Source organism: Sorghum bicolor, chromosome 2 (assembly GCF_000003195.3).
Source record: "Sorghum bicolor cultivar BTx623 chromosome 2, Sorghum_bicolor_NCBIv3, whole genome shotgun sequence".
NCBI classification, from domain to species: domain Eukaryota; kingdom Viridiplantae; phylum Streptophyta; class Magnoliopsida; order Poales; family Poaceae; genus Sorghum; species Sorghum bicolor.
Window position 1 is genome coordinate 12,669,445 of NC_012871.2, and position 16,057 is coordinate 12,685,501.

Below are 16,057 nucleotides of genomic sequence, written 5' to 3' on the forward strand. Positions count from 1 at the left end.
TACTTGACACCACAACATCGTATACTACTTAGCATCAAAATATGGTCAAACTAGTAGTGCAGCTATAGCACCTTTCCTTGCCTCTGTTCTCGCTCTACTAGGGTTACATTCAGATTGTCATATGTTACAACAACCAAATGGAAATTCTAAAACTTGAAAACCGTTGCAAGCATTGTTTGATTTTTTTTTTGCAAGCAATAACAAAGTGAAAATATAGACTTGATTTTTGTAATCTCTAGGGTTCGATCCGAATTCTCATCCACCTAGGAGAGCAATGGTTCAGTTCACGCACCACCGCAAAGTCTTACGACCGATCCCTTCCTTCTTCCTCCCGTACGTGGCCTCCATCCATGCTCACACATGATCCAGCAATGAGGTAACCTGTAGTCAAGGATGTCAGCGCACGCCTCTTCACCGGCCAGATAGATAGGATAGGACTAGTTCTTTGTAATTTAGTCAAAAACTAGATAGCCTCTCCTTTGGTCCATGGCGGATGCAGCAGTGTATGAATGGCCGGCAGTGCTTCGGCACCATTGTTATGTACCTCATCACACTGCTAATAAAAAGCTCGTGCAGTTCTACTCTCTCACAAAGGAGAGAGTAATTAAGGGAGAAGAACCATGCGTTGTGGATCTACCCCTCTAGCTGCACCGGCTAGGCTCTGATCTCCTGCATGTGTCGCTGTCTGTGCTCTTGGCTCCCCTTCCTGCATGGTGCACCCCATCTTGCCGCTGTGCTACCTGGACGCTGCTCCCAACCTACCCTGCACGCTGCAAGCCCACACCGGGCTGCCTGAACGTGCGTGCCACTACGGGCTCTGCAACCCGAGCCGCTGCTTGCCTACTAGCAAGGGAGCAGAGGTGACATTGAGAACCCTGACTCCATGAGGGAGCAGAGGGGAGAGATATGAGGGATAGTTGTGAGTAACACTATGCCAGAAAAGTACATTAGTCACGCATCTAGATGGTTATTAGTGACGCATAAAGAACACGTCACTTATATTGTGTCTCTTATGTGAACATATCGGTGACGCATAAATACGCGTCACTAATGAACTTTGGAGGCGATGCGTTCAGCTGAGACACGTCACTAATGCCCTTCGGAGGCGATGCGTTAAGCCAAGACGCGTCACTGATGACCCTTGAGTGGCGACGCGTTCAGCCGAGACGCGTCACAGATGACCCTTGAGCGGCGACGCGTTCAGCTGAGATGCGTCACTCACGTGGAACTCAACAGTGACACGCCTTGGCTAAATGCGTCACTAATGACAATTTACAAAAACAAAAAAAAGAAAATTCTCCATCATGTTCCGTTATGCATTACAAATATTTCATCCGTTTCAGCAATCAAATTCTTTACAAAACTTCAGATATAACTCATCTACAGAGCATCTACTCGAGTTGTTGCAGCCTAGAAGATTTCTAATAACACATGAGTAGCAACATAGAAGATGTCTAACAGTACATAAGCTGTAACTACATTGAGTATAAGGTGTTCTTGTGATCCTGCAAAACCATTATAAACCAAAGTACAAATTTAGAAGTGCCAACAGCAGAGAATCTATAATAAGCTATAAGCAATAAGGTTTACAACTGACAATGTTCAGAAAGGACGACATGCAGCAGCTCTCTTGCAGCATTGGAAATGTACGGAGCATACTTGAACATGCATTAAAAAGGACAAAGAAACACCTTCACGTGCAAGTTGCCATTGTATTTGCAATTCATATCGAAGGAAAATCTGCTCTCAACCTACAGCAAAGTAGAAAATTATGAGACTACTTGGTACAACCTGAATGTACAACATTGGTTCGATAAAAGAGCAGACCCATTGTTGGAGGCTCCCAATGAGTTGGGTCTGGGGAAGGAGTGAGACAGCTCTCACCACTGCACTAGGCATGCCCTTCAACAAATACCCTCAGCAGTTGTGTTCTAATATAAGAGTGATTTATATATGGGTATAAATTCATCTATAAAAATTTCAGCACATCAATATGCTCAGCAGTTGTGTTCTAATATAGAAAAAAAAGTTTCTGCAAGAAATGTCAACTTCTGTCCAAGATATTTAAGGCATCAGGTCTCAGGCAACATTGCTCAATTATATCTAAAATGCTAGGAATAAGACTTACTGAATCAATATAGAAAATATAGATACAGTATGACATCCATACATGTGACCTTTCTATCACACAGACCACTCTATACACATAGAACACATTTTCAAATAGATATTATTAAAAATTCTAAGCAACACTATGACATAGTAAGGCTCTCAGATACTTTTATACAGGATGAGTTTATAAATACTTATTGGTGCTTTGATGTAACAAGAGCTCATAGGTAAAATATTACTTTGGGATTGTACAATTACTAGTTGATTAGCCTAGCATTTTTCTTATATCGTACCTTGTTGTACTGCTCCTTCAAGTAGCTTAAGGGTCCTAATTATTAGATGTGAGTTGCATTGATTTAAGCCTTCGAATCCTGCTTATTTACAGCGATACCTAATCAATATTTTGGAATGTCATTGTGAAACTTATGTATACACACAAGGCCATGCATAAGCTAATCAATATTTTGGAATGATAAACAACAACAATGACAGCGCGTGTTCATGCTAATAGGTATCGTAATGAAGCAGCTCATGAGCTGGTTTGATTGGGTTATCTATGTACCGAAGGGGAAGGGATCATTATTTTGTACACTACCGGATGGGGGGTTCGCCGTGTGTCTGGCGCACACGGCAAAGCCCAAACCGCACACGACAAAGGTTTTGCCATGTGTTGCTCACGGCGAAGAACACACGGCAAACCCTTCCACGGTGAACTTTACCTTTACTCATGGCCAAATTGCGGGCACACGGCGAAGCTTTGCCGAGAGTCAATCTTGACACACAGTAAAAAAAAAGGTGACGGACGACGGGAGACGGTTTGACAGTAGGGTTTGTCGTGCCGTGTGCCAGTGTTGGACACACGGCAAACCCCCTTCCCAGGTTTGGCACAGATAAAAATAAAAAAATCTAAAAAAAAGGAGATTTTTTTGCACCTGCTGGCCAAGTTCTGAATTTTTTGCATCTTTGCGTCCCATGGGATTTGAACCCATGACCTCTCTCTCACACATTTCCTCTTTTAACCATTGCATCATACTATGACTTGTGTTTATATTGCATTTCGATTCCTCAGATATTATACTAAATTATGTATAAATGATTATTTGAGGTCCTGAATGATTTCAAATCAAAACATTGTCAACTACAAAGTTTCATAACTTTTTGGGATCTACAATTTTCATTTAAGAAGTTTCTCCTTCCGAGGTCGTTTACAAAATTTGAATTTTAAATTTGAGAAATTCAAACGTAGTTTTTGTATGACAAGATGATTCCAAAACAAAACGTTTTCAACTACAAAGTTTCATAACTTTTTGAGATCTACAAAGTTTATTTAGAGTTTTTCCATCCGAGGTTATTTAAAAAAATTCATATTTTAAAATTTTCAATTAAAATTTTCTCGTTTCAAAATCAATAAATACTGAAAATAATTAAGAAATAGCAAACGATTCCGAAAAATTCCCAAATTTGGACACGACACAGACTATGTGGTGTAGTGCCTATAGAAAAAGTTTCGAAATCAAACTCAAATATGAAAGTCGAATCTACTCCAACTCATGCTCCTTCACTCATAACTCTATGAAACTTCTACAGAAATTGTCCGGTTTCTACACATCATACGTGACAACTTGTTCGAAATCTTCCCAAACTTTTTCTATGGCCTCTGTGTATGATAACATGACATATGTACAGGTTTTAGGATTTACGCAATAAAATAGCATTTATTCGGCGTCATGTGTGCTAACCACAGCATTCGAAAGTCATTTCTGTTTTGAATGTGTGTTCTCAGATAGGGTTGGGTAACATAAATATCATTTTTTCGATATTTTTTCCAACTATTTCACTAACTCGTAGTTCAAATTTGACCGCATCCGGAAAAATAAAAATAAATGTTGTTAATCGTAAAAATATAACAAACATGTTTCAAATTTTATGAAATTTGAGTATGAAATTACAGATGGTGATTGTGTAGAGAAGAAAACATTTGGAGGGCAAAATCTAAAAAAAAAAGACAAATTGACCCTGGCACACGGCAAAGTTTGTGTTTGCTGTGTGCGAGCCTCAAGCATACGGCAAACCCAGGCTTTGCCATGTGCCTAACGGCCGCACACGACAAACGTTGAAGCTAGGAGTGGGCGTTACCGTGAGGTTAGCTTTTGTTGTGTGCCCTGTTTTTGTTGTGTATTGCTCACGACAAAGATTTAATCGTCGTGTGACTGGTGTTTACCGTGTGTAACACATGAAAAAGGCCAGGTATACCGTATGCCTGGCGTTTGCTGTGTGCGTGGGCTGAGCATACGGCAAATCCACCCTTTACCATGTGTTGCTCACGGCAAACAGACGGGCACACAACAAAAGCCGGCTCTCTGGTAGTGGTACCTAATACTACCGGAATCTGGCTCGAATCTCGCTCTTTGCTAAGTATCAAATATGGTATGCAAAGTGTTTTTTCGCTCACAAGGCTTCTTTGCCGGTGTTTGTCTAGTATTTTTTTATACTCAGCAAAGAAGCATCTTTGCTAATTGTTTTTTTACACTCGGGCAGAGTGTTAAAAAAACACTAGGCAAAAAGAAAATCAAATTGAATTTTGAAGCCCTAAATAAATTCAAATCAAAAAGTTTTTCAACTACAAAGTTGTATAAATTCTTAAAATCACCATGTTGGATGAACAAATGATCAAACAACCAAAACAAACTTTGTAAATCTTGAGAAGCTATGAAATTTTGTAATTGGCAACTTTTTCATTTGAGTCCATCTTGGCATGCAAAACTACGTCTTTATTTAAAAAATTTAAAATTTAAATTTTCAAAACGACCTTGGATGGAAAAAAAACTCTCTAAATAAACTCTGTAGATCTCAAAAAGTTATAAAACTTTGTAGTTGATAACTTTTCAATTTGAAATCATCTCGTCATATAAAAACTATGTTTTAATTTTGTCAAATTTAAAATTTAGATTTTGTAAATGACCCGATGGAGAAACTACATAGATGAAAATTGTAGATCTCGAAAAGTTATGAAATTTTATAGTTGATAACTTTTTTATTTGAAATCATTTTGTAAAAGAGGAAGGAGATGGGGTGGGGCCTCCTGAAAAAAATCCTATTTTTTCAAGTTGTTTTCGTTGCTTTGCCAAGTATCGGCAAAAACTTCTCTATTGACCAAAAATTCACCGTGTAGTTTTTATCGAGTGTGGCACTTAGCAAAGCACCAATATACGGTAGTGAGGACTTAGCTGTAATTGTCGCTAACGATTCTGTTAGCCAATAAGTAATGAAGAGCCTAGTTTTTTTAAAAAAGAAATCTGACAAGCGGTGACGATACGGGCAGCTCAACGAGAGACGACTTCCAGAAAAGAAAAAACAAAAAGAAAAAAAGAAACGAGAGACGAGATCACAAATCTGTTGGCATTCTGTTGGGCCATAAAACACACCACGGCCCACTCTCCGGAGCCGCCTTTGTGCTCGGTGCGGCGGCGCAGCCTCCCCCAACGAGCCGCCCGGCGCTGATCGCGGAGATGGAGCTGCAGGGTCCCAGTGCCAAGAGGATGAGATCGGAGGACATCGCAGCCGGTGAGCCCCCGCCGCGGGCAATGGAAGCCACGGAGGCGGCCAATCCCGTACCTACAACCAACAGCAAAGAACCGCCGGCGCCGATCGCGGAGATGGAGCTGCAGGGTCCCAGTGCCAAGAGGATGAGATCGGAGGACATCGCAGCCGGTGAGCCCCAACCGCGGGCAACGGAAGCCATGGAGGCGGCCAATCCCGGACCTACAACCAACAGCAAAGAACCGCCGGCGCCGCCGTCTGAAGCTGGCGGCGGCGAAGACGACGACGTCGACCGCATCAGCGGCCTTCCCGACGCCGTCCTCGGTGAGATAGTTTCGCTTCTCTCCACCAAGGAAGCCGGTCGTACCCAAATCCTCGCCTCCCGGTGGCGCCACGTCTGGCTCGCCTCCCCTCTCGTCCTCGACGGCACAGACCTCTACACCATGCCCCAGGCCGACAACCACAGCACTAAGAAGTTTACCGCCGCCGACGAGGCCCTCGCCAGCGTGGTCTCCCGCATCCTCTCCGCCCACCCGGGCCCCGGCCGCCGCTTCTGCGTCCCGCCGCACTTTCTCCAGGACCGTCCGGCCACCGTGGACGCCTGGCTCAGCTCCCCAGCGCTTGCCAACCTCCAAGAGCTTGATTTCTGGGAAGGGAAAGATATAATGATATATAGGTATATGCAACCCCGCTCTCCATTGGCACCGCCACCTGGCTCTACTTTCAGGTTCTCAGCTACCCTCCGAGTTGCTACCTTCGGCAAATGCGAGCTCCTGGGTAGCTCCGTGGAGGGGATTCACTTTCCCCACCTCAAGCAGCTCGGCCTTGAAGATGCCAGCATCTCCGAGGGCTCATTGCATACCATCATTTCCAGCTGCCCTGTCCTGGAGTGCCTGCTGCTTAAAGGCATCTTTGGGGTTGGCTCCCTCCGGATTAGCTCCAATAGCCTCACAAGCATTGGCGTGGATGCTGATCGTCTTAGGGACAATCTCCAGTTCTTACAGGAAGTCATAATTGCCGATGCCCCTTGTCTTGAAAGATTTTTCTATCTTGGTGTTGGTGCATACAAGCCAACCAATTTAACTGTGATCTCCGCACCTAAACTGGAGACCATAGGGCGTGTTAATGATGGATGGTTTGGTCGTCCCAGGCTTTTGTTTGGCACCATATCTATTCAGGTAGCCATGGCATTTTGTTTTCTTCCCATGAAAAGGCTGCTGAGTTTTGTTTTCTGCTACAGAGGTTTTCATATCATCTGCATTTGCACATTGCTTGATGTTTTGTTCGTTGCTTGATCCAGGGATTTAAAGTTGTAAGATTGACAATGGCATTGAGCAATGTCAAGACTCTAGCTATCACATCATATTATATTAATCTTGATACGGTCATTGAGTTGATGAAATGCTTTCCATGTCTCGAGAAGTTGTACTTGTACATAAAGGTGACAGTTCTTCAGTTACAGTTTCTGGATCACATTATTCATATATTCTTTTTATTGACTTGGTGTTAATCCTTCTACTAATCCGGTTTGAGTTTCCCATTTTGATTTGTTTTGTTCTTCAGTCTTGTATTTCAGGGAAAATGAATAGGAACCGGTGGTGTTGGAATCGCAATATTTCAGGAGAAATGAATTGGTGGCGTCGTAAACATAGGGATTTCATTAAAAGCTCTGATATACATCTCAAGAAAATAGTGATGACATATCGAGGCATCAGATCACAAATCAACTAAATTTGCGTCATTCTTTCTACTGAATGCGAGAGAGTTAGAGTTAATGAGGCTCGAAGTTGTAGCCAGTGATTACAATGACGCTTTTTTTGCAGAACAACATAGAATGCTTCAGATGGAGAAAAGGGCCTCGAGAGGTTCACGGTTACATTTTACAAACAAAATTTGTACCCATGGTATACATGTTAATCATGTTCGTGATTTGTCTGTAGCAAATCCCATCGAATGTAGATGGTAGAATTTGTTTAGGTCTTTCACCTTGGTGTTGCCACTCATTTGGTATTCGTCGGAGCAACTATTTCTCATGAATTGTAGTGCTTTGAATATCTATTACCTGGAACAATATATGCTCACTCTTAGTTTATGTTATATGAGATAAACTGCCTATAGTAGAAATAGCAAAATGAGAGCCATGTGCTATTGTGCAATATTGCTGCAGTAGACATTTTTTTTTTTTTGAATTCTGAGTGTCTGCAACCTCCTCAGTAGATTTATGAAATCTCCATTTGGTACTACATGTTGGTCCTGTAAATTCCAATTCCAGGAAGCAGTGCTGTACGTAGTTAGTCATCTCTGTCTTATTTACAAAATCACCAATTAGCATTGCTATCAAGACAAAAAAAAAAGGTTCAGACATTTTACAACATCAGGCACCTGGCATCTGAGACACAGGACAAGCATGGTTCAACTACTGCATCCAATGATGAACTCTACCATCACGGTTTGCAAAGAAGCGGACCTGCTGCTCAGCTGTAAACTCCAGATCTTTGCAAGGTTTTCTAAGGCACTAGGAAGGAGTCATCGAGATCATCTGGGCTTGTGGTTGTGGCTAGGCCTTGTTTAGTTCTTGGGGTGAAAATGTTTTGGGTACTATAGCATTTTCGTTTCTATTTAGTAATTATTGTCCAATTATAGACTAACTAGGTTCAAAAGATTCGTCTCGCATGCAATTAGTTTTTTTATCTATATTTAATGCTCCATGCATGTGTCGCAAGATTTGATGATGGGAATTTTGAAAAGTTTCTGGATTTTTGGTGTAACTAAACAAGGCCTAGCTTCCCAATTAGATGCCCCTTTTGTTTTCACATACATTAGTATCTTAAAAGGGACCCTCCTATCATTCTGACATGGTTCCACTGTACAATTTTTCAAAAAAAAAAGAGCATCTACAGGTTTTGGTAATTGCCTGGGGTTGGCAATTGCACTTGCACCGTCAGATAGATCAGGAATTGATGAATGGATGTGTTTATCTCCACAAACATTAAAGGTGCATTTGATAAGGATATAGATTCTCATAGGAACAGGTTTCAAGTGATAGATCAGAACCAATTTATGAAACCGTTTGGCTATTAGGATGGATTCTAATTCATAAGAAAAAATATTTCAAACCCATTTTTTGTGGTTGAAGGACAACTTAAATAAATTCCATATTAACTTGTCGCACTAAAAGAAGATGATATAACTAAAAGAATACAATTGCTAGCACATAAGTGAGCAAAATAAAAGAAAGAGAATCACCTCCAAAACCACAGTTTGGTCGATTCAAGTGCAGTGGCAAAGAATGAGAAATATTTCTGGGCTGAAACCTTGAATCGTTTTCACTGCTATCACATATAGGTGTTGTTTCTTCTTATTATGGAGAGAGTAGAAGCTAATTAAGGTTGCCAAACGGCTCCAAAATGTAGAGTTTTCATAACCCACCCTGCACCCTTAATACGTAGTAGCTTGTTTGTGTTCGTCAGTTCACCACCTCCTAAGAGCCACTGCTCCCTTTGTCACTGTGTTTTCTTGGTTTCGGATATGTGGTGGATGTGATGAGAGATCTTTGGTGCTGAAATTTTGGAGGTTGTAATTTTGTTTTTAAGCGTGAGGACCCTTTTTTAATGAAGGAAAAATAAAGAAATTTTGGAGGATTCAATTCCTATTAAGAATTTATAATTTTCTTATAAGAGCCTTTGGAACCAAGGATTGAAACCTATGAATTTCTTATTCTTATGAAATGAGTTATTATATAGGACTTCCGCAGGAAAATAAGCATGAGGACCATCCTCATGTTTTGTTTTCCTATGTCTTTGGTTTCCTATGTTCTCCCTATGTACCAAACGCTTCATTCATAACTTTCCAGTTTCCTATAAGATTTCAATTGTATGGACATTTCAATCTTATGTTTTGCCGATTTCTATGTCTTGAGAATCTGTACGTTGAAAAGGGGACCTGAATGTTGGAGGATGCGTTTTGTTCTTTCTATGTACCATCAACACACTTCATTTTAACTTTCCTATATCTGGTTTCCTATAGGATTTCAATTGTATGCACATTTCAATCTTGTGTTTATCTATTTTTTATGTTTTGAGAATCCATACGTCCAAAAGAAGACGTGGTCACGTGGATGATGGAGGATGCATTTTATTCTCGCAATAATACTATGACCCTTTTGTATTGTCCTTGCTTTTGCTGATCTGTATTCTTTACGATAAATTACAAGTGCTTCAACTTAGGTGTACATCAGGTATGCATGGAACTCCACCTCCACCTGAGGCACTTTTTTTTTTTTTGACAAGTCACCTGAGGCACTTGAATTTTCCCTACATCACTGAGTCAAGGCACGACTACGAGGTGGCGTGCAACACGACAGCAAAGGCAGCGACGAGCAGCTCAGCATGCAGCGAGGTGACGACATGGCACATGCCCCGACGAAGGGGGTGCGATGGTGGTGCTGGGCAGTAGGTGGAGGGTGTGATGGTGGTGCTGGGGCAGTGAGCGGCAACATGCGGTGCGAGTATGAGGATGAGAGGACAGTGGAGCGGAGCAAGGAGATGACCAACGTTGCCATGAAACGATGAGAACAGAACCAACAAATGGTGAAGAGTTCGCCTATAAAAGGGAGGGCAGAGGGGATCAATGATGTGGTGACGGATTCATGAAAAAAGAACACATGTCAGCATAGAGGAGAATAAGACGAACCTTATAGTGGTGAAGAAATTTGTCACGGGACACTAGAGAGATGGCCAAAAGAGGTCGTCTCGAACGTTCATTGGAAGAATTTTGGCTTCATATCTATGGAGTTTAGGGCAACGCCTCGTGAAACAGAGACTAAACCTACAATCAATGCAGCGAAAAAATGCCAACATACATATATACCTAAGGTTTTGGGCAAGGGTTTCCTAATTTCAAAATGCATTAGTTTCACAGATAAAAAAAATTCTAAACCATCTACAATTACTACTGAAGTCAAAAAAATTATCTAATGCTAAAAAAAATCCCTAAAAAGTATTGGAGATAGAATAAAGGATGATGAACTCAAAGAAAATATTTTGGGCTCATGAAAGATTATTAGAATTTCAAATAAAAAAGATTAAGATCATGGAAAGAGGAATTAATTTCTAAAAAAGCTAGAAAAAATTTCCGGAGTGAGATAATTGTCTCCTATACGTATTTTGAAAATGGTTTTCACTCATGAACATGAAATGCGACCAGCATGAATGCAAAACCTTGCCAAATAATTGAAAACTTTGCATGTTCATTTTAACTTTCACACTAATTTATTTTTCACACTAGCTAAATATTGGAAAATTTTATGAAAATTACCAAATTGTATAATCTATTTAGTGTATACTATTTATAACACAAAATAGAAATTTTGGGGTGTAACATGGAGACGTCATACAAAATTTTGTAACGAGGAGAAGCTCACCTTATCAAAGAACTGCTGAGAAAAATGTGTCAAGACACTTGCAGTTTCTTGATTTATCATCCATATAAGCTCTACACGAGGACAATGCGGATGTGGCCGCAGTTAATGAACGGATTGCTCTGTACAACCAAAATGATACTCACTTCGTTTCAAATTGTAAATTCTTCTAATTTTTCTAGATATACATAGATTTTGCTACGTACCTAGATATATACAATTTAGAATGGAGGGAGGACGATATAGTCAAAGTGGTGCTCATAATGTGTGTAACTTCCATGGTATTCTAATCAATGTATAAACATATTTTTAAAAGAAACTTTTCACAACAAAATATGTTATGCTATGCAATCATGATGAGTACAACGTATATTAATGTTGAATGCATTCATGTTGGTTGCAAATTTTCAGAATATTTTCATAGACCAATTAGAATGTTTTGGGAGTTTTCCATTTTTCACGACATAAATGTACCTTTTAACCTTCTAGACATATTGTCATGGGATTTATATTCAACGTATACCAATCTATTGCTATGATTTGCTCTTAAATTTTAGAAGCTTAGATATATTTTCTCTAGTTTAAAAAGCTTATCAAATAATTATTAATTTTTTATATAACTAAAGAAGACAAAAATATCTCAAGCTAGGAGAAAGAGGCACTTTACATGGCTTTGAAAGTTTATACATGAGACAACTAAAATTGTATAACCATAGTGATAATTTAGGAGATAAAAAATAATTTTTTAATGCTATAATAATATGCAATATTTTTTAGAATTGCAAATTACAACATAGACACCTACAACACACACACATCTCCATCCTTATGAGCACCTCCAAAGAATTGAGTCAGTAGATCTTGAGATTCACGAAGTCAACATAGATATCTCACATCGAGAGGGACGTCGCCTATCACTAAAAGTATAGCACCATTAGAGCAACTCCAGCAGAGCCCCTACTTAACCCTCCATAGCTAAATATAGATATCCAAGCTAAAAAACATCACTCTAATAGGACCCCTACTATAGACCTTATATTTATTTGAGCACTCAAATCATCCCTCTAGATCCAATTCCTATTGGCCCAACACCCCGAGCACCATCCTGCGGCTTTGATGTGCGCTCGCAAAAACTCCCTCCACTCCGACGACTGTCTCCAATCCGACAACCTCCTCCGCTCCATCCCCCTCTACCGCATAGGAATCTCTTCCCTTTGTCGCACCCTTCGACGGTCCTTCCCCTCTCTCCGATGGCCCTTTCTGTGGGCGGTAGGGGCACTGTCGACGAGTCGAGCAGTAGGGGCGCTGCGAAACAAGTCGCACCCTCCCAACCAAATGGAACATTGAGAGGAGTTCCCATGTCAATCACTTCTATTCCTCTCATCAACCCGTCTGTAGCACTCATAGCCACAACTCTAACTCGCTTATTTCCTAATAATTGTTATACCTCACAAGTCACGTTATTTTTCTTATTGTGGGCAGGAAGGGCATAGTGGATGAGGAGCATCGTGGATGGGTCAAGTAGGCTCCTGGGCAGTGACGGCAGGTGTGGCAACAACATCTCCCGCTTTGGGGCCGCCGACGTCTCCTACTTGGGGCAGTGCAGACGGATCGAGCAAGCTCGTGGGTGATGGCGGCAGGGGTGGCGCCGACATCTCCTACTCGGGGCAGCGCGGCCAGATCCACCGGTCCAGAGGAAAAAGGAAAAGAGAATGATGAATGGGTCTCATTTGTCATTGGCTAATGAAATAGATTTGGGATCTAAATTTGGGTGCTGCTATTAGAGTAGAAGCATAAATACCCATAAAAAATGGGCAAAGCACAAAATCTGATTTGAGTATCCCTAGCGTTGCTTTTAAATTTTAAAATAATTCTAAAAAAATACGAGCACCTGTTTTAGTTGAAGACTGCCTTGTTTAGTTTCCAAAAGTTTTCAAAATTTCTCATCACATCGAATCTTGCGGCACATGCATGGTGCATTAAATATACATGAAAATAAAAATTAATTGCACAGTTTATCTATAAATTACGAGACGAATCTTTTAAACCTAGTTACTCCATGACTGGACAATGTTTGTCAAATAAAAACAAAAATACTATAGTTCGAAATCCAAAAATTTTTGAGAACTGAACAAGCTAGGCCTTAGAATGTAGTTAGAACTTAGGCCTTGTTTAGTTTATCCCAAAAATCAAAAACTTTTCAAGATTCCCCGTCACATTGAATCTTGCAGCATATGCATGGAGCACTAAATATAGACGAAAATAAATACTAATTGCACAGTTTACCTGTAAATCGCGAGATGAATCTTTTAAGTCTAGTTACTCTATAATTAGACAATATTTGTCAAATAAAAACGAAAGTACTACGGTTCCGAAAACTAAAAAATTTTTAGAACTAAACAAGGCCTTAAAATATCATATATCAGTACGTAATAATATGCAGAACCGTGCCAAATGGTGGCGAGATTAAAAAAAAGAAGAGACGTGACCTCAAAAGCCTGTTTGCATTCTGTTGGCCCGTAAAACCCAGCACGGCCCACCCTCACACAGTCACACACACGGCACACCAGAGTCCAGAGCCGCAGCCGCCTCTGTTGCCTGGTGCGGCGGCGCAGCTCCCCACAATCCTCCGCCCGCCGGCCGCGGAGATGGAGCTGCTGTGTCCCAGTGCCAAGAGGAGGAGATCCGAGGACCTCGCAGCCGATGAGCCCCAGCCGCGGGCAACGGAAGCCACGGAGGCGGCCAATCTTGGACCTGCAACCCAGAGCGAAGAGCCGCCACCGCCGCCGCCGTCAGAAGCTGCTGCTGGTGGTGGCGGCGGCGGCGGCGAAGACGACGTCGACCGCATCAGCGGCCTCCCCGACGCCGTCCTCGGTGAGATAGTTTCACTTCTCTCCACCAAGGAAGCTGCTCGTACCCAAATCCTCGCCTCCCGGTGGCGCCACGTCTGGCTCGCCTCCCCTCTCGTCCTCGACGGCACAGACCTCTCCACCGAGCCCATGGCCTACCGCCGCGACGATAAGAAGTTTGACGCTGACAAGGAGGCCCTCGCCAGCGCTGTCTCCCGCATCCTCTCCGCGCACCGGGGCCCCGCCCGCCGCTTCTGCGTCCCGCCTCACTTTCTCCAGGACCGTCCCGCCACCGTGGACGCCTGGCTCAGCTCCCCGGCGCTTCACAACCTCCAGGAGCTTGATTTCTGGGAACGGAATGATATGAAATATTTGTATATGCAACCGTCTCCGTTGGCATCGCTACCTGCCTCTACTTTCCGGTTCTCGGCTACCCTCCGAGTTGCTACCTTCGGCAAATGCGAGCTCCTGGATAGCTCCGTGGAAGGGATTCACTTTCCCCATCTCAAGCAGCTTGGCCTTGAAGATGTCAGCATCTCGGAGGGCTCACTGAATACCATCATTTCCAGGTGCCCTGTCCTGGAGTGCCTGTTACTTAAACACATCTTTGGGTTTGGCTGCCTCCGGATTAGTTCTAATAGCCTCAAAAGCATCGGCGTGGGCGCTGATCGTCGAAGGGACAATCTCCAGTTCTTACAGGAAGTTATAATTGTCGATGCCCCTTGTCTTGAAAGATTTCTCTATCTTGGCAAACCAATGACTTTAACTGTAATCTCTGCACCTAAACTGGAGACCTTAGGCTGTCTTGATGATGAATGGTTTCTTCATCGCAGGCTTGTATATGACACCACATCTATTCAGGTAGCCATGGAATTCTATTTTTTTTCCCATGAAAAGACTGCTGAGTTTTGTTTTCTGTTACATAGAGGTTTTCATATCATCTGCATTTGCACATGGCTTGATGTTTTGTTTGATTGTTGATTCAGGGATTAAAAGTTGTAAGCATGACAACGGCATTGAGCAATGTCAAGACTCTAGCCATCGCATCAGAGTTTGTTAATCTTGATACGGTCATTGAGTTGATGAAATGCTTTCCTTGTTTGGAGAAGTTGTACGTAAAGGTGATAGTTCTTCAGTTACAGTTTCTGGATTACAATGTTCCTATCTTTTTATTGACGTGGTGTTAATCCTTGTACCAATGTGGTTTGAGTTTCCCATTTTGATCTGTTCTGTTCTTCAGTCTCGAATTTCAGGGAGATTGAATCGATGGCGTCGTAAATACAAGGATTTCATTAAAAGTTTTGATATCCCTCTCAAGACAATAGTGTTGAAGCAGTATCGAGGCATCAGATCACAAGTCAATTTTGCCTCATTCTTTCTACTGAATGCAAGAGAGTTAGAGTCAATGAGACTCGAAGTTGGAGCCAGTGACTGCAATGAGGCTTTTTTTGCAGAACAATATGCGATGCTTCAGATGGAGAAAAGGGCATCGAGAGGTGCACGGTTACATTTTATAAAAAAATTATGTACCCATCCTATGTATGTTGATCATGTCCGTGAGTTGTCTGTAGCAGACCCCTTCGAATGTAGATGTTAGAATTGCTCTAGGTCGTTCGCCCTGGGTTGGCCACTCTCATTTTGTATTTGTCGGAACAACCATTTCTCATTATTGTAGTGTTTTGATTATCTGTTAACTAGAAGTTTGGGATATTTAAACAAAATATGCTCGTTCTTAGTTTATGGTATATGTGATAAACCGACTGTAGTAGAAATAGCAAATATTAGAGCCATGTGCTATTGGGTAAGATTGCTGCAGTAGACATTTTTTATATCCAATTCTGGATATCAGCATCGTCCTCACTAGATTTATGAAATCTGTCATTTGGCACTACATATTAGTCCTGTAACTTCCAACTACAAGGAAGCACTGCTGTACATAGTTACATATCTCATGTGGTGTGGGGGACCTCAGGGCGTAGTGGTGTGAGATGGGTGGCCGTGGCTTGAATGCCTAGGTGGATGTGGCTTGAATGCCTAGGTGGCTCTGGCTTGAATGCCCGGCGGAGGAGGCACCGTGCTTGGTGCCTGTGCAGATGAGATCGGGAAACAGGGGAGCTGGGGGGGGGGGGGGGGGGGG

At 42.0% G+C, this 16,057-nt stretch overlaps 2 protein-coding genes across 2 annotated transcripts; both read left to right on the forward strand.

The window, feature by feature from the left end:
- On the forward strand, window positions 5,513–7,749 carry LOC8057282 (putative F-box/LRR-repeat protein At5g02930). The gene is made up of 3 exons (XM_021452831.1): window positions 5,513–6,830; window positions 6,953–7,093; window positions 7,216–7,749. The coding sequence occupies exons 1-3, from the start codon at window positions 5,622–5,624 to the stop codon at window positions 7,381–7,383; spliced, it is 1,518 nt and encodes a 505-aa protein (XP_021308506.1). The 5' UTR covers window positions 5,513–5,621; the 3' UTR covers window positions 7,384–7,749.
- Window positions 13,629–15,660, forward strand: LOC8057283 (FBD-associated F-box protein At4g10400). Its single transcript, XM_021452386.1, has 3 exons — window positions 13,629–14,781; window positions 14,907–15,041; window positions 15,161–15,660. Exons 1-3 carry the CDS (start codon window positions 13,720–13,722, stop codon window positions 15,515–15,517), a joined length of 1,554 nt encoding a protein of 517 aa, XP_021308061.1. The 5' UTR covers window positions 13,629–13,719; the 3' UTR covers window positions 15,518–15,660.